Source organism: Lathamus discolor, chromosome 6 (genome assembly GCF_037157495.1).
Source record: "Lathamus discolor isolate bLatDis1 chromosome 6, bLatDis1.hap1, whole genome shotgun sequence".
NCBI classification, from domain to species: Eukaryota; Metazoa; Chordata; class Aves; order Psittaciformes; family Psittacidae; genus Lathamus; species Lathamus discolor.
This window is the reverse complement of record NC_088889.1, coordinates 24,548,747-24,571,929: the sequence shown is the minus strand read 5'-3', so window position 1 is coordinate 24,571,929 and position 23,183 is coordinate 24,548,747. Positions and strand designations below refer to the sequence as shown.

The 23,183-nt window shown below is 39.8% G+C and overlaps 1 protein-coding gene across 12 annotated transcripts in view; it reads right to left on the bottom strand.

Moving 5' to 3' along the window:
• CDC42BPB (CDC42 binding protein kinase beta) overlaps positions 1-23,183 on the bottom strand; it is a 100,847-nt gene that overhangs the window by 57,698 nt on the left and 19,966 nt on the right. For all 12 annotated transcript variants that reach the window (XM_065685143.1, XM_065685146.1, XM_065685144.1 and 9 more), the window contains exons 2-3: positions 14,639-14,730; positions 1,279-1,362 (exon numbers count right to left, since the gene is read on the bottom strand). In XM_065685143.1, the coding sequence (XP_065541215.1) occupies positions 1,279-1,362; positions 14,639-14,730 (176 nt within the window). The remainder of the gene's footprint in view (positions 1-1,278; positions 1,363-14,638; positions 14,731-23,183) is intronic.

Sequence of the window (23,183 nt, the reverse complement as noted above, 5' to 3'; positions counted from 1 at the left end):
TTTAATTAAATCACTTTAAAAAGGACTGAGGTAAGCCAGCAGTAGCTGTATTTCATTAGAGTTTGAGAAGTCCTACAAGCATTTGGGTTTAAAACAATTCTATACTGACCAATTAATTAACCCAACTGAAATCTGTGTCGAAAGGGCACTGAATTTCTTCCACACAGGGGAAGGCTTAATGCAGAACCGCTGATGCAACACAGCCAAGAGTGTGAACTCTCCTGACAGCTCAAAGAAACGCCGAGTGGCAGTGGCTGCCACCGTAAAGCAGAGCATGGTCCGATGGACAAAGTGTGACTAAATCAGGCAAAGGCTGTGGTAGAGAGGGGCTTAACACAAGGGAGGAGATTTATTCACAGGAAAAGAGCTAGCTGGCAATGACTCGCTAAAAGGAAGGGAGGGACTAGGAAGGGTAGACTGGGGGGAGGTGGTGTCAGAAGGGGAGAGAAGAATGGGACAGGGAAGGGTCAGCATGCTCAGCCCTCAGCAAGCAGCTAGCCTTTGCCCTTAACAGAACTGCTGCAAGTATCAATGCACTACATGCATTTTCCCCTCAAATCTATTGCTCATTTACCTGCTGACTGTAATATTACACTTGCCATAAGGTTTTCCTCATGCAAGAGTAGGTATCCCAGGAATATACCACTTCCCATGGCATATTCTTAGTAGGTCATTTCCTAATCTGTTAAGTACCCGTTCACATTTACATAATTTGTTGTGACACTGTACAACTCCTTTTATTAAAAATAACCTCCTTAAACAGATTTACCTTCTTAACACGTTTTGTTTTAGAGTCTGAAGCTGTGATTCCAAAATATTTACTTATAGTTTCACCAGTTATATAAATCCTGTTACAAACTGCAGGATGCAAAGATCCTTAATGTATGCTTTCTGAATGCAGGATTAAAAAGACCTTTCAAGATGTTTTTGTATACTGCTGTAAATGTCATAGGAGCACCAATCTCAGCTTTCATGTAGCCTTTAACTTGCCTTTATTGTAAACAAAAATCTGGCCAATAAATTCAGGTTAAGAACTAGGGCAGACTGTCTGGTAAATGAATACGCAGTAGTGCTGAGAACAACAGATGCCTGGAAGGGACTGTCAGACTTGATTGCATTAAAACAGCTTAAGGAAAAAAAAAAAATAAAAAGGAAAAAAGAAAAAAGAATCCAGCTCCTATGCTCACAAAGTAATTCTTCCTAATCTTCAAGAGCTTCAGTGTAATTTTCCTAATGCCATTTAAAAAATTCTCTGCATTAAAGAACCATATTACTTACCTCTGCCCTTTTAAGCATCTCCCATTTATTGAGAATTTTCATTGCGTAAATGCGCTCTGTACACTTCATTTTAACAACTGCAACCTGAAATAATAAGGTATCTTTATTTAACAAAAGCATGGTTGGAGAAATGCAATATTTAAACAGCTTAATATTCACACAAAAGCACAGTCAGAGAAATGCAGTTTTCAAACAGCTTAATGCTCACAAATTAGTAAATTACTAAGGAGTCATCAGCAATCAACACACACATAAACTACAGCTCGAGTCTTTGCTCCTTTTATGTTCCTCCTACATTATCAGCATGTGCTTGATGCACAGCACACTATGTGTGGTCAAGTGCTTCACGATCAAGTACAGGGCGATGATATAGAAGGAGCATGAAACTTTTCATATGAAGATGCGCAGTAAAGCTGCATTGTTTGCCAAGAACAAGCAGTGCTTGTGTGCCATGCTTTCCGCCAATGAGGCAACATTTAAAAGGGCAGCCTAAGAAAACAACAGAGGCTGCTGTCAAGAGAAATACACTACATTTGACTAATTTGTTGTCACATTTCAGGTTTCAGAAACTTGAAAGATATTTGTAAATGAACATGCTTTTATGTACTGTATGCAGTTATTTAAAAAGAAGTAAAAACAGTATCCATTTACTTATTCATCATTTTGCTTGAAGCATATTACTACACATCCTGTGTATTAGACTTGCTTAGACAGGTCTGTTATGAACAGTAGCTGTGCACAGAGCTGTACAGTGGAAGAAAAAAATAGAATAATAAAAAAACTTCAAGGCTTAGGAATGCAAAGACTTTATTTTGACCAGGACTTGAATTTTCCAAGACCAAAACTAATTCTTCTTGTAGTAAAGCCATCATTTCCACAAAATTTTTCCAGCTGGCGAAATAAAAGGAGGCATCATGACTAAGAGAGCAGCATTTTCATAGGACTATACATGGACTGCTTGAGTATTTCTGTTGCTTCTCAGGCAGTCTCCATTTCAGAAGCAGAAGACCAAACAGCTTGCATTGCTTCCAACAGAGCTCTGAATAGCAGCAGGAAAACTAACAGAATGACATCAGTTTGCCTCTTCTGTCGCTTAAAATCTCTTTATCTATAAGGGATTCAGGAGCTACAGCAACTCTAAGATGTTGACTATAAACCAAGGCTGGAATAGTGTAGAATCAAGCAGAGCAACGATATACAAAGCCAGAAGTCTCACGGAGGAAAGAGGTAAATGTAAGATCTCTCTGCACCTTCCCAGTAAAGAAATTCCAGATAAGGGGGAAACTGCTCCTCCAGTAACACAAGAACGGGACATTCATATGTAGACAGACACCTCTCAGCAGATGCATACCTAAGCCTCCACCACTCAGTGCATGAAGCTCCACTCAGCAGGTCACATAAACAGATGAGTGACAACTAGCATACACTTGCACTCAGTCATGTAACGGAAACCTGACTTAAGAAAAGAATAAGCAGGTACCTGTCACAGGAAAGATGTGAACCTAGCCTTAAACGCAGCTGGGAAAGACAGCACTAAAAAGAAGCTTCTTTAAGTGATGTAGAATATCCACTAATACATTCCATTCCAGTGTCTCCTGGCCTATAAACACCTCCTGCAGACACTGTTCATGCTGTGGGGGCAGGATAAGTAAGATGAGGTCTCAACCAAACACATGAGGTTCTCTGGCACTTGAAACTGTTTAACACTGACCTTTAGTAATGGTCCAAAACATATAGCCTTGCTCCTAGCCTTACCATGGCCTTGCAGCTAAAAGCCATTGTAACAACCTCTCTCTATACACTTAATTGAATCATTACCCTGATACAGCTGAAAGCACGCTGTAAATCAAACTACCTTAAGAGCTTCGTGGAACTGCAAGATGCTGACACTACCCACTACACATTTTAAACTCTGTTCCATATAGAACATGACAACTCAGAAAATATCCCCATCTCCACAGAAGGTACAGTCCAGAACTGAGTGCAATTACCTGCTGCAGGCAAACAAAAGCTCTGGGGCAGAAGCAATTCGCAAGTATAGCTCTACAAGCCCTGAAGTAGCATTATTCAAGTTCCATTACAACACAACACTAGAACTGCTTTACTGTTTAAATAGAAATACAGTGCACAAGTCACAACCCAGATACTCATCTACTGCACTTTATCTAAGGCCATCACTGCCTGAAAGCACTGCAGGATGGATGAAGTTTAAAGCATGCTCCACTACTAAGGAATGACGTGAGCCTGGCATCGAGAACATGCACAGCTGAGGAGCTGAGCAAACTTTAGCATAGCAGAAAATGAGAACAGTCCTGGAAAAAGAATAAAAACTAAAAAGGAAGCCAAGTCTGTAGGACCTATTTAGCAATTCCCCAGTTGCTATCTATACTAGTGCTATTTATTTTCAACTGAAAGGGACTGCTTAGAAAAGCTTAATTTAAACCTTCAGGAGGAAGATAATTGCCTTCTGTAGAAGAAAAAGTAGAATTAATAAAAGGCAAGTTGACTCATATTTTCACATTAAGTGGTTATATGTCACCAGTGAACATACTGCTGCTTTAGTTGTAAGGGTGACAGCGGGACAGCTTCTTGTGTCAGCAGAAAAAAATCATACAACCATGCAGCAAAATACAGAATTGCCCAAGAATTTTATCTCCGAAAATAAACCTGAAAGGTGCAGAAGTTGCCTCACAAAACCCAAACTTCAGTGATGTCTTAACTAAAACATGAAAGCACAAACTAATTTATGCCTTGATAAACTCAGTAGTAATATAAGCAAGAATACTGTTGCAATATTGCAAGAAATCCTATAGCTGTAGTTCCATAAAACACCTCAGTGTGTCCTCAAGCTAGCTTTCTTTTCCTTTCTTCATCAGGTGGCAGTATTTCTAAGTTTACAATTGTCACATAATGCTTTGGCTGCTTCCGACATGCTGCGGTGGTGGTGTTTTTTCTTACTTCTGTATTAATTCCCCTTTCTCTGGCATAGCTCAAATTCAACTATAATAACTACTGTGGCTGCTTTGCAAGATCAAACAGACGTCTCTTATATTGCAGTGGTGCTAACCATGCAAGATGTCAGGTTGTAAATATGATGGCTCCTATACTACATACCAATCCAATTCATCTACTAACATAAGAAAAAAATACTCAGTGTTCAGAGGCATTCTAAAGGATACGGATTTGTACACTGCTGCAAGTAACTACTTTAAGAACAAAAGCATTGCTTCTATCTTCAAAGTTTAAAAGCCAACTGGCCAAACAAGTGCTTACATTATGCACAGGCTGTAAAAGACCAGGATTTAATTTTGATTAGTTCATTCTTTATTTCCATGCCTATTATAACCTACACTGTAATAGAAGTTAAAAGAAAAAAACTCATGTTAAGGATAATGAAAAGAAAAAATAATAAAAAAAAAAAAAAAAGGCACAAGCAGAGGTATAAATTAGCTTCTGAAAAAGGTTTAATAGCCTAAAATATTCCAGGCCTGGACAAGATAACAGCTATGACAGGCACACAAAACCATGAATGTCTTGAAGATGAATACAGAACAATTATTTGCTGTTTCTCATAACACAGAAATCAAAAAGCACCAAATAAAATTTTAATTAAGGAAGTATTACTGCCACACAACAGTTCTCGTACTCAGCCACAGGCTGCTGTGGGCAGTGAAGTATTCAGACAGTATGTAAATAAATGCTTAATTACCTGAGTAACACACATAGCAGAAGTCTCAGTGACTACTGACCACTGTGGTTAGCGAGCCCCTGAACCCTCTGCTGCTGGAAGCCTGGGAGGGTTCAGCTCTGGTTTGTCCTTGGGTTCTCTTCCTACACCTCTCTACCTGGTCAGAGGGATGGGATGTGGGCTAACTAATCCACACATCTTTGACCCAGAATAACTTTATCTGATACCTGTGTCAAATTAAGAATTTTAACTTACCCAACTTGTATCTCATTATGCTATGTTGGGATGGAGAATCAGGAGTTCTGAATACTAAACCATCATAGAGCAGTGTGGTAGAAAGAGATTTAGGTGCTTCTGCTTTACCAAGTCTTAAAAGACTGACAAGGAAAAATGCCAGATGCAGGAGTTCCCTCACCACTACATCTCCCCACCCACCCTTTCTAGGCAAGACCTTAATGGGTCTAAACTGTTACCAGCTGATTTGATTATTGTCACTGTGACTCATCATGCTAAAGATTCACTACAACAGGAGCACTGCAATAAAGATCAAGTATAGTTTTCTCACAGACCTCAGAAAGCCTAATGAATGCTCGTGCCTGCACTTCAACCAACTTTAAACATGTTTTATGTCAAAAAATGTATGATTACTGAGGCTAAAGCATGAGTGAGAGCCAGCTGTGGTAGCTACAACCACAACAAGCCATAACACCCTATCAGATTTGTATTATTCCTGCCATCCATTTTTTCCCTGTACTTTTTGCCTCAAAGCTGTTTCAGTTGTACTGCAATAAAAAAGAACCAATAGAGCTAAAATATAATTTTTGGACTTTGGCAAAAGCTAGTACTTTACTTCTTGAATTGGTTTATAGAAGTATTTAGTTGCATTTTGATCTTCAAAAGCCACGTGATACCGACATTTAGGGCTGCAGTGTGCAAAGCCATCCTAATCTGTTTTCTACATTTCCTCATGCCCTGATGAAAACTATGTGGTGGGAATCAGGCACCAAATCAGCCTCTACAAATATGACAGAACTTCCCGCCACTGTACTCTGCCCTTTGAGTGACACAATCAGCATTAGTAAGCAGTAATAAGTATGGCGTGTGAAAGTGCAGACATCATCTAAATGCAAGCTTGGATATACGGAAAACAATTAAGATAGTTAATAAAAAGATTCTTGGGAACCATGCTCACATGGTTTTTAAAAAGACAAATGTGACTCTAGAATTCACAGGCACATACACACCACTAGTGATAGGCAAACATTAGTGCTCTGTAGAAATACAGACTCACTGGAAACTGCACACAGAGCCACACCTCAGAGAAATACTCTATCTGGAGCAGATGTGAAGGCAGAATATTGAGATGATCAAGGAACTAAAGAGCCTCTCATACCACCATAGGAAAAGGAAAAGCTTTACTTGTTTAAAAGAAAAAAGTGGATATGATTGTTACCTACAAATAAAATTGGAAAGAAGAGCATCAGTTGTAAGGATGACAAAAGATAAAAGATTGGCTTAGCCTAATGGACAATAAAATTACACGGATAAAATAGTGTAAAATTACCATGAATTAACCTTTGGCAGGAACTTGGAATGGCTTTAGACATTTGAGCAGAAGTATTAGACAAGCCTTTCAACTGGGAGAAGAGACAAAACGTCATTTCAATTGTAAACAATTTATGCGTAATGTCTTATTACCAGGTTCATAATTGAATATAACAGTCATTTCCCTCAGTTAAGTCTTGTTTATGCCACTTATTCTATTTCTGTGTCATGCTATTGATACCTCGGATACTATCTACTGAAAAAACACTGCAAGAACTGCTCCTAATAGTCTTGGATACGAAAAGTCTTTGATATGCTTCTCATTAGTTAACGGCTTTAATACTGCATCTTTGAGGGAAAACTGGTCTGGACAGCGCTCTCAGTTTTCCTATGTCTGTTCTACACTTAAAATGAGCAACCAGAGCGTCTTTTGCTAGGGTTCATACACCATGGTACACATTTCCTAAGCAAGATCTATTTTTTGAGCACACAGCATGGATCTTCATGATTTGCAAATAAGAAATCACAAGTGCCAGCCAAGAAAGGTTCTGTAAAAAAAGAATAAAGGCCCTCAATAATACCTAAGCTCTTCCTCAGCAGCTGGGGGGGCTGCGGAGACAAATGGCTGGCCTCGCAGCAGCACTACAATGAACCGTGCCTCTCCAGCTCCTTGCAACCTGCCTGTCACCATAGTAACTTGGTGCTGCCATACAAACAGACACGGAGCTGGGGAGAACCAAGATAGCAACCAGCTCTTTTGAAGCATTTTTCAGAACAAAGCAGCTTCTTTCTTCATCCATTTCCACAGCAGAAAGTAGTTGCTTTAATTTTTTTTTTTTTTTTGGGGGGGTGGGGGAAGAGCATACTGTAGAAAAGCAAAGCTAATTAAATATTTCTTCTGCTTCGTATTCTGAATACTTCAACTCTTTGAATAGCTGGATGAGGAGTGTCATACGTTGTGTGCAATGAATTCTGTTAACCTACAATGTAGGAAGTCACAGTCCCTGCTGGGTACTTAATACCAATCACCAAAGCTTCTGAATAGAGAGACAGCCTTAATTGCAGTCTGTAGGCTCACTATGCCCCAGGTTAATTTCTGGAAGAACATAAAAACATTAAACTCAGTACTCTACAGCTGTGATTACCAGTTGGAAAACACACAAACAGCTCTGTGTCTTACTGCCAAGCACACCTGTCCACAGGAAGCTTAGATTTTGCATATTCACTTTCGAGCCTCACTGCACCCCTAGCCAGTGTATTATAGAATCATAGAATGGCTTGGGATAGAAGGGCCCTTCAAGATCATGTAGTTCCAACCCTCCTGCCATGGGCAGGGACACCTCCCTCTAGACCAGGCTGCTCAAAGCCCTGTCCAGCCTGGCCCTAAATACTTCCAGGGATGTGGCATCCAGCTTCTCTGGAAGTGCTTCACCACCCTCACAGGAAAAAGCTTCTTCTTAACATCTAATCTAAAACTACCATCTTCCAGTTCAAAGTCCCCATTAGGTACTGGAAGGCTGCTAGAAGGACTTCCCAGAGCTTTCTCTTCTCCAGGATGAACAACTCCAACTCTCTCAGCCTGTCTTCATAGGAGAGGTGCTCCAGCCCTCTGATCATTTTTCTGGCCTCCTCTGGACTTGCTTCAACAGGTCCACATTCTTCTTATGTTGGGGACCTCAGAGCTGAACACAGTACTCCAGATGGTGAAGGCCCTTTCACTTGGTCTGTTGAACTTCACACAGTTAGCACTGGCCCATTTCTCAAGTGTGTCAAGGTCCTTCTGGATGGCATCCCTTCCCTCCAGCATGTTGACTGTACCACACAACTTGGTGTCATCAGCAGACTTGCTAAGGGTGCACTCAATCCCACGTCCATGTCACCAAAGATGTTAAATATCACTGGACCCACTACTGAACCCTGAGTAACACTACTCGTCTCTGGCGGCCTTTGACTGCAACTCTTTTGAGTGTGACCATCCAGCCAATTCTTTTGCCACTCAGTGGTCCATCCCTCAAATCCATGTCTCTCCAGTTTATTGACAAGGATATCATGCGGAACAGTGTCAAATGCTTTGCAAAAGTTCAGACTGATGACATCAGTCACTCTTCCCCTATCCACCACTGCCATAGCCCCATCGTAAAAGGCCACCAAATTTGTCAGGCACAATTTGCCCTTAGTGAAGCCATGTTGGCTGTCACCAATCACCTCCTCATTTTTCACATGCCTTAGCGCCCTTAGTGAAGCCATGTTGGCTGTCACCAATCACCTCCTCATTTTTCACATGCCTTAGCATAGCTCCCGAGAGGAACTGCGCCATGATCTTGCCAGGCACTGAGATGAAACTGACCAGCCTGTAGTTCTCTGGATCTTCCTTTTTAACCTTTTTTACAATGGGGATTATGTTTCCCCTTTTCCAGTCAGTGGGAACTTCACTGGACTGCCACCACTTCTTAATTATGATGGACAGTGGTGTAGCCACTTCATCCACCAGCTCGCTCAGGACCCATGGGTGCATCTCATCAGGTCCCATGGACTTGTGCACTTTCAGGTTCCTTAGATGGTCTTGAACCTCATCTTCTACAGCAGGTGGTTCTTCATTCTCCCAGTCCCTGCCTTTGCCTTCTGTGACTTGGTCAGTATGACTGGAGCTCTAGCTGGTAGAGACCAAGGCAAAAAAAGTCATTGAATACCTTGGTCTCCTCTTTATGTCCTGGATAATCATTCTCATTAGGAACCACATAATATAACAGAAACAAGAAGATCAGTCTTGTTCTCTCAACCATTATTTATTTTCTTCTGGAAACACATTTTTTAAGTCTTTTGATTCCAAGTGAGACTCAAACTAAGCATCCTGAGTCGAGATGACATGTACTATTACTAAATACTACACACATCAACTCTGTACACAACAGCATTTATATCAAAAGGTATTTCTAATCCATCCAGAGCAGTAATACTTAGGTGGGGCACATTAAGAGTTTTAGTTATTTTTGTGCTAAGCAAGAACAAGCAGTTCCACCCTTCTGCTGCAACCACAGCAAGCATTGCTCATTCAAGAGGTCCTTGCTAACAAACAAGGGAAGGAAAACAATTGCTTCAGTCCCCATGCTGCCAAATTTCCAGGAGGTGTCAGCCACATTATACAATCCAAGTTCTCAACCTAGGCACATTCTGACACAGTTCTTTCAACAACTGCTCTTCACTGAAATACATTAATCTACAGCAGCATGTCTAATTGGTCCTTCACACAAAAGAAGAGTGATCTTAAAGACTTACACTACTAAGGGGTCAGATAAAGCTTGCAAAGGAGCAAGTGCAAGTTGTTAGAGCCAGACAGTTCTCATACACAAGACCCTTCTCCTATCTCTCTCACTATACTGCAGCACAAGTACTTCCAGTTCCTTTGGCAGGCAGAAGCAAAAACCAAGCACACAGAAGGCACTTCTTAGGCTGGCATAAGTTTCTCAGGTAAGCACAACCTCACTAAGCACAGGCTCTCAGGACGTTATTTCATTTCAAACAATGGTCCACAATATTTCTAGACAGAAGTAGCTGGGCACATGTGAACTTCAAGCCACAGGTAGTTTGTTCTTTTTTTGGTTTGACATGCTTTTTTAAAGGTTTAAAAGCTGGAGTTTTCCAGTCTGTGCTCATATTGTTTAAATCTCCTAAAGAATGTGCATTTTCACTAGTTCACCCTATACAACATACTCATTCTTGTCTACAAAGAGACTTCTGCTTTTAAATCATTAGTAGCTTTATTCCTCATGGAGATTGCCCCTCTGCACATGAGCTATCTGCCTATATGACCTGTAAAAAAACCAAAACAAACCAACCAAACAAAAAAAAGTAACATTGGTGCACTCATTAAAATGTTCCACCCAGCTGGGTATACACCCAAGCAAATATATCCTAGGAGCACAGGAAGAGCCACAAGTAGTTTATCCTTCTTAGAGCTAACATTTCAGGTTACATGCTATTCTGTCATGCACTCAAATAACATTTCAAATTTTAAACTTCATAACTATGAAACTTCTGAAAAAAATAAATTATGTTCTCAAGGCAGTGACTCCAGAAGTCAGAGCCTTAAACATTGCTGTAAAGGATATTCAGACATTCAGCTTATCCTGCATGCAAAGTGGCTGGCTTAGTTTATGAGAAAAGGGAGACCTGCGTGTTTTGGCAGGTGGCTACAGAAGAAATCTCTAGGTTCTGAGCTAGGCTATTTCTGTCCTAGCATAATTATGAGAACTTAAGAAACATTTTTTCATTTGCTTTCTCATATCTCCTGTGCTATAAGAGCTTTCACTCAGTTTTGGATTACCAGTTGGGCTTTCTTCTCTTATTGCTGAAAAAAAGCGTAAAGAACCAGGCTGAGTTCTGCTGGTTTAAAATGGAGAAAGGAAGATAAAGGCACTGACATGTCAGTACAGATATGTGCTGGTGATTATATCAATCAGCCTTAAATTAGACACTGATTTTGCAGTTGTGTTCATGGATATAAGCTCACACGTGCTTTCAAATTTTCTCTCTGGTCAAAGAACATTGTTTCTTTGGCTTGCATGTTATGCTGCAAAAATTAACCAGTGATACAAACTAATAACTAATATCACACCTTTAGTTTGTTTAAGCTGTCTTCCATCAAACATACAACTTATGCAAAAGTTCTTTGGTAAGATGAAAGCCTCTGGCACTCTCCAAAAAGTCCAAAGTAGCTAAACTGAGAACGGAATGTAGTTTCCATCCTTTTTGAAGACTTGCTTGTTTAGCTGTTCAGCATTTAATTTAAACTACTTAATTCTAATACTAATATGTTTAATTTAATTCTGATTGATTTATTTATGCATTCTAACAGATATTCTATAGGTATTTTTGAAGTTTACTTCTAGCAGATGCTTGTGTTTGGGTCATTTTTTTCTGTTGCTTGATTTTTTTATTTGTTTGTTTTTAACAAGAGCAAATGAATAACCTTATAAATACTAGTAACCCCTCAACTAATTTCTAACATAGTTCCTATGTATGTCTGAACATCGTACAGAAAAATTACTTACAGCTTCCCCATTCAGTTTTCTAAAGTGTTGCTTTATACAAGTCAGATGGCCCAAGTCCCTCAAGAAACTAGATTTTAGTTTCTTATTATGAAATGTCAACCTTTATATAATTGCTATTTTATAATGCTTATAATATTTGGCAGTTGTAGCAATGTTGTATACAGAAGGGTCAAAGGATTCATTCCTAAGCAAAAAGCATTAAATACTCTCTGGCAAGTGGGATTAAAAGATAATGAACTTAAAAATCAATGATGCATAATTTAAACTGATAAAGAAGTTTCAAGCTGCTACAATTATAAACTAACACTTTGAAATATGAACAAGATAACTTGATATTGACAGATAACTAACACCACTGACTTTGTGAGCACTCACAGCTCTAATAGAAGGATGAAATTAAGATACTTTCTCATTCCACTTCTGTGAAACTTCATTTCCACTAGGGTGGATGTGATATATGAATTGCTTTAGTTAAGCTCCATGCTTTTCAAATGGAACAATAGGAAACACATTGTTGATTCAGGCACTCCAGACACTATTAATATGAGTTTCCACCCAGAATTTGTATCTTTTATACACCTTAAGACTCTTGATCCAAAGCCAAGAAAGGTCATACCTTTCCCCCCTAGCACATATAAACTGAAACCTCGTAAAGTTCTTAACGAATACTTCATCTGCTGTTGTACTGAGATGTCCAGTTGGTCAATTCCTTAAGTGGAGAACATCTACTGGAAAAAGAACAGAGCAAGTACTATGGAAAATGGCCCTTCCTTAAAGTTATACTGTGTGAAGGCATTCCCAACACTGACTCCATCTGAAAGTCACTATAAAGGGTTCCCATTTTTTGATAGCTGTAGCATTCACGCGCCTAGTTCTGAAAAAATCCAGAAACCACTTCTAATCCCACCAAAAGACACACTGCCAAAACACCAATCTAGAATTCTTTCGATATCAGTGGTCACAGCCACTACAGCAAGTAATTTGGCACAGCCAGACCAGAACATCAGATGAAAGTAGCCTGTGTTGAGCCTTCCCAACTACACTGTGTGGTGTTCAGGACTGCTGCTTCAGACTATACCTAGGCTGGTCTCCTGGACCCAACCTAAATGTTCTGAAGCTGGCAGGAGAGTCAAACCCAGTGACTGACCCTTACGTATTCCTTGGGGCCAGGAGCACATTTGGTGCACACCTGGAATTGAGATTCTGGTTTAGTTTCTTCCAAAGGAAATCCAGCTCATGCACAGCAAAATCATTCTGCAGTAAGTGGGGGCACTGCCTTAAAAAATGTGCTATTGCTTTGAATCAAAACCCTAACGAAGAGGTGGACTGTTACCTCCTACTGCCTTGGTTCTCTAGGCCTTTTATCTACTCATAAACCTCCCTGCTCAGACCTCTTTCCTGGACTTCATTTGTAGCTTTCAGCCATTCCTTAAGACTTAACTATTTTTTTTCCCCTTTCTGCTTTTTCCTGCCAAACTCTTTGCAGTAACTTTTCACTCTAAAAGCCATATTCAAATAACACACACCAGCTAAAAAAAAAAAATCCACTGAAGTGTTTGTTTTTAGCTGATTTTCATGCAGTATTTCCCCTACCCTAAGATAACACTTTCTTTTTTCTCTGGGGGGGGGGGGAGGGGGTGCGTGGAGTGGGGAAGGGAGAAGTTGCAACTCACCAAGTTCAACAACCACTAGAAAGTAAACTTATGTCTTACATGTCAAGATGTTAGTATTTATCTGGACATTTTACCTGAAATGCTCAAGTTCTTTGAGCAGCTATGCTCACTATGCATCACATCATTAGCTGATGGGTCAGATGAAGAGATGTTCTTGAAACACTAAGTTCTGTCATAGGTGTCTGCTTTCCTCAAAAGCAGTTTCTGAAACAGCTTAGAATTATGCAGATATAAAGCTACTACTTCACCCACTATCAAGTGTTTATGTACACAGAAATGTCATTGCTTTCTGAACCTAGGTTGAGCAGAATCCTGGCATTTTTCTATCTATACCTTTGTTTCATAATCAAACCCTATGTGAAGTATCTTGAAATGTCCAGGGCACACCATGCTTGGAAGGAAAGCCCTGCACTGCACATGTCCTGCTCCTTCTGCAGACACCACCAGACTAAGATAAGAAAGCCTACCTAGCCTTAGCCACTGGCAGCAGAAGTTGTAACCAAGTGCTAATAGGCTGAAGTGAGCCGCTAATGGCTGTCACTACATTTGACTTTGGTGTGGCACTGCTTAAGAGAAGCTCCCTGAAAGAAATCTAAGGGGTGTTCTTTACTTCTAGAAATTATCTGGTTAATAACCTCTTTTGCTAACATCTGTGGCTTTAGTTACATGCACTTAAATGCTGAAAGGGTTGTCTTTAAGGTTCTCCAGAAGTCTCAGGTATCCTATGGCTAGTGGAGAAGACATGCTCATGAATGCCTTTGCCAGTGGCAAGCCCTATCAGACTTCTGTGTCTGAAGAGACTTACATCAAGCATATTAAGAACTAAAGCTTCAGTCCAGGGTCCTGTGACTGGCGAGTTGTCAAAACACAAGGCGTTCCTATCATCCCAGCATGATTCAACTTGCTGCCCAAAAAACAGATCCAGCAGCCTTTGATCTTCAAAGATGACAGGGAACAGCCTTTGAGGCAGCCAAATGTGTCTTTCTGCATTACCAGATTGCTACAAAGACAGGCAGATGGGTGGAGCAGCCTCTGCGTTCCTACCATAGAAGCAGCCCAGTTCTGTGTTAAATTACAGCAGCATAGAAGATTACATATGGCAAGTGGGAGAAGAGATCCCAAATTCAGCTGTGCAGCTGCTAGGTGGGACCACCCGGGCCATACTTGTTTTGCTACACTGAAGTAAGAATAATCCAGTCACAGAAATAGCAAATCTGGGCACTAATACCCTTCTTCAAGGGGATCTTTCACTAGTACCTAGCTACATCCCACATTTAGAAGTATTCTGACACATCCGTGTGAATATTTTGTCCTTAGAATAAGAAGAGGTTAACTGTAGCAAGAAATCATTTGCACAAACAATTACAGTTACATTACTACAACTGAGAGTAAGAATCTCTTACCTCACCAAATGCACCTCTTCCAATCACTTTGATAATTTCAAAGTCATCTCGATGGAGTTGCATTTCCTTTACCAATTTTGTAAATGGTCTTGCTGTTTAAGAAAAAAAAAAAAAGAATCAATTATTGAAGAGAAATAACTTAAGCCAAAATAATGCATAAACTACAGGTCAAAAGCATTCATTGCGTACACAGTACAACAGCAGGTTTTCAAGTACTAGTAGAATTACGAAAAGAAAAAAAACCTATTTTTTTTTTTTTTAAGTTCAAACCTATATTTGGTTCTGCCTTGCTGCCATCAAATAGAGAGCAAAATAGTCTTTCAGAAGGATTTCTCTCTCCCTCCCCCTTTCTTTAGGGTTTTGTGATTCAGTGAAGGACCATATGAAAGAGAGACAGTTGATTCATTATGGGTAAACCCTAGAGAAAATCTGTCCTATCCTTCAGCCACTGGAATAATTCTCCTCTTAAGCAGAGTTCAGCTTTACTTTTGATTATTTCAGCTAGTACCTTCTAAAGCTTTAACAACCCACTCTCAAGAGATAACTGTCTCTACTCGATAGCAACGAAACCATTTTCTACAAAATCCGTGGCTAATTTAAGATTTTTACTTTGAACCATCTTTTCTGTTAAGCAACAATCACTAGATCTCAGTAAGTACTGAAGGGCTGCAACCTAATGGATGTCCAGCAATTAACTAACCCACACGTACTTCGTTTCTACGGTCCCACCGGATTCAGGATATTTCTCAAACTATTTGGTTGATAAATTCCACTGTACCTACAGATCTCAATCTTGTCCTCTCCAGTTCCCTTTCAGAATATTTTATTTATTTCTATCATGTCACAGGATGAGAATTGCTGTTTTATACACAACATTTATAAAAATTCATTACTCTAATTATGAAGACCAAATCAGTAAGAAAAAACAGTGGTGCAAGCTAAACGGCACAAGAGCAAGTGTGGTGCCTGTAAAGTGGCAGCTTGTGCATCTAAGCACAAAAAAAAGATTGCTCTTCTTCACAACCGTTATTAAACTAAAAAGATTAAGTTTTTAAAAACATATATCTTCCCATTTGCAACGGCATAAAACATCACAGAACTACAACTTGTAATTTAACCCAGACTCCCATTTTACTCACATTATCATTAACCTAATGAGTTATAAGCCAAACAGACTTCCTACAAGAGGGGTCATTGCCTTGACAATGTATTTCAGATGTTAACACAAAGAAACCAAATTTTACAAACACACAGTAGATACGGAAGTCTGAACTGGAAATTACAGACTTCGAAATTCATATAACAGCTAATAAAAAGAAGAAATTGGTGTACCGAAGAGTAGGCACACTGCTTCTTTGTACTGCTTAGGAGAGGTATTACTGAAAAGGTTTCCCCACAAGTAAAACCCCTTTCACTGCATGTTTCTTGTCTATCCAAAGTACAAAATTTAAGAACAAGACTACTAGATTTTCTAGTAGATTACTCATCTCAGTTGGGCAGAAATATTGAACAACTGCTACCATTTCACTTAAAAAACTGCCAGAGTCCTAGGTTGGTTTTTTTTTTCCATTTCAATTGGTCAACTGAAGTACTACGTGTTAAAATTAATTAGTTTAATAGATGTAAATGAAAAAAAAAAAACCACAAAAAAAAACAACAAAGTGTTCCCTCCCTAAAAGGAAGTTACCATTTTGACAAGTTAATTGTGCACTTAACTCATATTGGCGTTTAGTGTTTAGCAGGTGTTCAGAAACACTGCACATTCAGAGATCTCTCTCAGCAGGCTGAGCGCCAAACATGAATATTCAAATGTACAGAAAAGTTTTGAATTGGACAGGGCTTTCTCTGAAACGGAAAAAAACCTTCAAGTCTTTGTCAAGGCATCCAAGATTCCTTTAAAGGAGGTAAAATTTGGGAATAAAACCTAATATCCACAGAATCTCACAATCACAGACATAACAATAGAGGTTATGCAGCAGATCAGAGCTCAGAGGAGGCAATACGCCAGTAGTTCATTTAAACTCATATCTACTTTACTGGCATCTTGGAGTAGAACCCTTTTTACACCAAGATGTGACCTATTGCTTTTAAGTACTGGATTGAACAATTTTTACCTCTTAGTAAGTTAAATAAAAAATTATTTCCAATTTGCTTTCCTGCTCCCACGCCAGGAGGTTGCTGTTCCTCCACTCTCTAGTATCCAGATCAGTAGCATATGCAGAACTGTCAAAAAGAAGGGAGCAGAAACTTGCAACATAAAGTATCAGAGAGCTGTGCTCACTGTGCTTGCTAGAATGATGCCAAGTCATTGATATACCCACAGTGATGTACCATAAAGCTGGTAAAAAGCTCCAGCTTCTCCTTTTATATATCACTACTTTATAAAGAGGGAACTCAAAGCCAACTTCTCTCCATATACTGGAATGAATAATTACACTTTACTGATTAGTTTTGATCCCAATATTAAAAGTAGGACTATTTGGAGTTGATTTAATACTTAATGAAGGTATTTCATCCTGGTAAACAGAAGCACTAGTTATACTGGGGGTTTTGTTGGCAGTGATTATTGAATTTTGTTATATATACTGTTGCCAGGGTAACATTAGCTGAGAGTAATTGCAAGACTTTGCTTATTCATGACTGTGAAGCTGTAATGAGAATTTGGAATAGGTGTTCCACGTGCAATATATCTGCATGCATCACTGCCTTTTCTCAGGCTGATTCTACATTATTGTACTCACACTTGTTTGGAAGAAGGGTGCTCTCCATAAGGACACACAAGAAGAAAATAAGACAAAGTAAACAAAAAAAACCCCAAAACCCCCAAATCAACAAAACCACTAGTTTTAAGGAGCCAAGAAACGTATGCTCTCAAGAGTATAATACAAAACAGAAACAGTCGATGCCTTGGCCAATACTCATAATGGGAAATTAAATGCCAGCATTTATTTCTTCATTGAAACCCATGGTTTGTTTGAAAGACATAACTCTCTACCTGCAAACAAATTCTATCCTGATCATATTCTCCTCTTCCCTTGATAAATGCGACTAGGATATTTTGTTTGCACAAAAAGAAAACATCTACTTGAATGATTTGAAAACATAATTTGAAGTGCAGTCACAGGTAAATAGGTTTGTTAGCTAGTGCAGCTACACTGCAGTCAATTTGTATTATGCACCTGATAAAAGATATTTGAAGACTGCTTCAGAATGATCAAAAGCTGCATCAACTGCCAGCAGAGACTATCTGAGACAACAGACTAGACACTCTACACTGCTACCCTGGGAATGGGTGCATGTCAGCCTCTGTCAAGGTCAGAAGCATATGTCAAATTTCCTCTCATTTCTGACAAGTCAGGGAAAGATTGTATTGTCAATACCATCCTCAAAAAATAATAGGACAACTTCTCCCAAGCTAAACTGTGGTTAAAAATAAGAAGTGTTGAGGTATGTCTTGGATTTCTACTTTCTGTTCAGATATTGAACCATTCAATATATGTCAGTAATTTACTATCTGGAATCACAAAACCTAGCACCTTTACAATATAGTGGAAAAAACCCCAAACCCCACTGGGTTTATGATAACTACTGCTTCAGTGGCGGAGCTACCCTATGGCTCTAGTTTGACGACTCCTGCCTGTGCTGTTAGGCAGCGCAAGTTCACAAAAATTCATAGTCACAAAAACCACTGAGTCAAAGTTGCCAAATGCTCAAGAACTTGTGATGGTTTGTATCATTGGCAGCTTCAAGTTTTAAATAAATGTGACAACTGCAAGAAAATAATACACAGAGTTACAATTCAGGCTGAAAGGGAACTCAGGAGATCTCTAGTAACCCCCTGCTCAAATCACAGTCAGTATCGGTTTCAGACCAGGTTACTCAGGGTTTTCTCCATTCAGATCTCAGTAACTTCCAAGGATGGTAACTCTATGGCTTCCCTGGACAACTTATTCATATACTCAATGACCCTGCACCAGGGAGTTTTGCAGTTCTGAAGTGATCTTATAGGTGATTTGGGGTTTAAGTCATTATGTAACATCAGGATAACATTCAGGTAGATCTACCCAGAAGCTATGTTCAAACTGCCTGGTCATACAGAAATGCATCTGCCACCACTCTCCCTTTATCTATTTATCCCCTTTACAAAACCTTGTGGTAGGAAACTATGTGAATTGCAAAATATTAATGTCAGGGAAACAACAAAATGACGCAGATAATTGTCTGTGGAGCCATACTCCCACCAGGCAGATCCAATATTTTATTTAAGATGTTTTCTTTGGAAGAAGAACATGAAAGAACAGCAAGTTTTACCATTTCCCTCAACCATCTCTCTGAACTTACATTGTAGAAATCAAGTAACTTGTTTGCCCTTTGTGCTCCCTTTTCAAAGAAACAGCATTCCTGTGATATTGCTACTAAAACAGTAGGCTGGCAGGTTTAACAAGTTAGTGCTTGTATACATGTCTTGAGAGATACCCACACCCAGGTAGCCCCAACCTGCTTACTATGGTGATAAATACCTGTTACAACCCACACTTAAGTTTTAGAGAAGTACAATCCTCTTGCTACCTAGTTGTGAAATTTCCCATGTATTTTGGAAATGTCAATTTTTGTTAATTCTTCCACCCTTTGTTGACTTCAGTCTTAATGTTGCCAATTATACAATCTTGCCTCCCTTTTCCTGTGCTGCCCTGTTTCCTTTCACTGTCCAGCCCTGTGAATGCTTTTTTCCAGTCTGGTTTCCGAAGGAAAAAGGTATGTATGAGCAGACTGTTTGGCAGTCCAAATCCATTCCTCCTGCCTGGCACCTTTCGATTCCAGTGAAGACCATTAATATCCCCTTTACCAAATTTAACTGAAGTTGTCCAAGTTGCTACAAGTTTTATGAAAAACAAAACAAATTTCACCACCACCACCACCCCCCCCCCCCAAACAAAAACCAAACCAAACCAAACCAACCAACCAAACAAAAACACAACAAAAACCCAAACCAAAACAGCAGAGAACAGTGTTTTAAGTGTTGAAAGGCCAGGCTGGAAGGGGCTTTAAGCAACCTGGTCGACGGAAAGGTGTCCCTGCCCATGGCAGTGGCATTGGAACTACATGATCTTGAAGGGCCCTTCCAACCCAAACCACGACACAGGAGAATGAAGAAAGGAAGCTTACAGCAGAAAAGGGAAGACAGTATGGTAGGAGGTGCAAGGGGTTATTCCACTGAGCCTAGTAAAGGAGGTAGACCCCAATTCTACTTAAATTCTGCTGTTTACAAGCAAAAGGTGACACATTCTGCGTTCTCTGACACATTTTCTGCTGAGCCTTTGACTTCTGCCATGCCTTTCCTCCCAGTTTTATAACATACATACACACACTTCACTTCCTCTGTCTGCCTCTTGCTCAGTGATCTGATTCTTCATCATTCAGCAACATCCATTAGACAAACTCAGTGGTGCAAGACTTTGGTTATCATTATAATGACACAAGCTCTGTTCTGTTAAAAACCTGAGAAGCACAGCCTGGTTACTTCTTGCAAAGTACTTCCAGCCCTTGAAGAACAGCCTCTTGATATGGGAGACTACTTCACACACTGTCAAGAGTCCCCTCTATCCTTTGAGCAAGGCCATCCAGTTTTATAGTGCCTGGCTAGTCAGTACTTCATAATTTTAAGATATTCTCTTCTAACAGTATTTATCTGAACTGAGATGCCAGCAGAAACAGACTTCTATACACTAATACAAACACCAAGAAAAACTGAATCTTCCTGAGGCTGACTGCCAGTGTTTTTCAAGAGAATAAATGGTAACTATTATTAAATATTTCATTGAAATACTTAATCTGATATACAAATGTTAAAAAAAAACAACTCAAACTTTCCTGAAGTAGCACATTTGCAGCCATGATTACAGACTTTGCTTTGTTTTATTAAAGCCTTCTGACAATAGTAAGATAGCGTACCTATCCACTTTCAATCAGATACCTTGCTGGCAAGTAACAGAATCATGAGGTTGGACAAGATTCGGATTAGATAATTACATGCAAAATCCTCAAAGGTTAAAAAGGATAAAAACATCATTACTTTCAGGCACAAACCAAGACTGAGTGCTCACAGCTTTTGCATTTTGCTCCACAAGTGGCTTTATCAGTTACAGAACTGATCCTGGCATTTAGAATTTGTATACCGGTTTGTGATAACTGCATGAAAAATCACCATGCTAACAGGTAAAGGCATCAGGAAATGTTTTAAAGAAAAATATTGGTCAGTAGTTCTGCTACTGATCCCAACAGCGTCAGTAAATTGGCCAGCAGAAGAGCAAGCATTTACCTTGAATCATCATCCCTGTTCACTGTTACTCTTCTTGTGTGGCAAGCCCCAAAAGCAAGTACCGCATAGAACAACTCAATATGCAGCAGTATGCCACCATTTGCCAGCTCGTTGATTAATGTTACCACAAACACTTAATAGCTGGCTATCTGCCTGACTAGCCCATTTACTGCTTTTCATGCTTACAATGAAAGAACACTGAAGATAATACTCAAGATTTGTACAGACAAGTAAGGAGGAACAGGCAGATGGTTCTGAGTAGTCCAAGTGACAAAAACGTGTTGCCAATGTAATTCCTGTCAAAGCCACTGTGCCTCTCTGATCCAAGAGCAAACACTTTTTTGCTGTACTGATATATAAGACAGTAGCTACAGAAAAATAAGCCAGGTAGGGTTTGTCTTTTTTGTTTTTTTATACTGAAGTTGACCTGGGAAGATGGAACTGTTAGTACTAAGTCTGAACAAAAATGTGACTGTAAATAGCATTTCATTGGGAAACACAGAAGGGACTTACCATCCACACTAGCGTGGTACAGCTTCATTATAAACATTTTAGCACACATCTATCAGGACACAGACTTTTTTAAGCACGATCACACATTCTGAACAAGAAACCCTGCACCTTTATGAGTACTAAAAAAGGCATTTCAAAACACTCAGCATCTTGAGATTAAGTTCTAGCTCAAACCTTGGGAGAATTAAGAAAGCTCCAAGAAAAACTGTGTTCCTGACTGCAGCCTATAGTCCTGTTTTTCATACCCCTTTCCAACTTGTCACATTTGTTTGGGAGAGGGAAAGCTGCCATGCCCCTCCTACCTTTTCCTAAGGTTCTCAGCTCTTTCAACAGGCTACACACCAACCATGATTCCTTGCTGCTCTATCAGCCTCTTCAGCCTTACAAACTTCAATACCTTTCTGTTCTGCAGAAGCCCAGTAAGATCTGGGTGTTGTCTTTTTGAAGAGGCTGAAATACTAGATCTCGCTTCTACCTGAATTTCATAAGGCTTTCAAAAGTGGACCTTTTCCTTGATAAAAAAATGCAAAGAAAAGTTTACTATCCCAGAATAAAGAATCCTTTCCACTCTTCAGTAACTGTTGATACTTGATGTCTTCTTAAACTTCATCTTCAGTCCTTTTGTTTTCTTCAAGACAATCCTATTCAGCACAAAAGACACATGCACATCGATGCTCTTTGAATTACAGGCTGCCCCTGGGACTGTCTGACATCCCAGACATTTGAGACAACTGAATAGTGGAGCTACATGACCACTTTATTCCAGGAAATCCATCCTGCTGCTGAAAGAGTTCCTCCTTGTTCCTTTCCACCACACTTCACTCTATTGTCTGGATCACCATCAATGCTCACCTGGTATGTCAAACCAGGGAACGTTTCCAGGAGAAAGCTAATTTGTCTATCCTGTCTCCTCCTGCTGAACCACTCACCCGATGTGACTCACACACAGCAGTGACATTTGAGCCCCAGCCCAAGGCAGGCAGCAGGATGAGGCTGCAGAAGGGCAAAATGGCCTTGTTTTTGAATTTTTGAATGAACCAGGAAGTACAAGACTAAGGGGATGAGCATTACATCAGCTTACAGTGCTACAGAATGCAGTAAATACTGTAAGCTGGTTTTCAATTTCAGTTCAGATAGCAACAGCTAGTTTAAGCACAGGTGTGGCACATCTTTCTCTTCACCCCACTTCCTTTTAAATGGCAGTGGGCAGCAGGACATTTTCTCAGACATTACTCACCCTATTTCAGAACTTCCCTGGAGCTCCAGATCTAATTAAAAGGTGACTTAAAAGTCAGAGTTTTGCCATAGGAAAAGGCCACAAAGACATGTGACAAGCAATTACTGTAACCAGGCACGAGAATATTTAGAGTAGCTCTCAAACAAAGAAGAGGGCGACTGTCTTTAAATCTGCAGAGAATACTAGCAAGTCCTGTGCTAAGATTTGTTGCACGTTATAGCGGAAAGCTCAGACTGGTTTTTTTACTATTATAAATACTCTGACTTCTTCAGCTCCCTTTCTACACCAGGAACTCTGGATCCACAGCCATTCTGCCTTGCTCTGCTCCTTCCAATGCCCCTGGCTAAGAGCAACAAAAAGGAAGACCTCTAGAGCAGCACTATTGTATGGATTCAAAGTGTTAAGTCACTATTAACACAACACATGGCAAGCAGGGCATTAGGAGCATGGTCAGTCACCTGTAATAGAAAAATCCC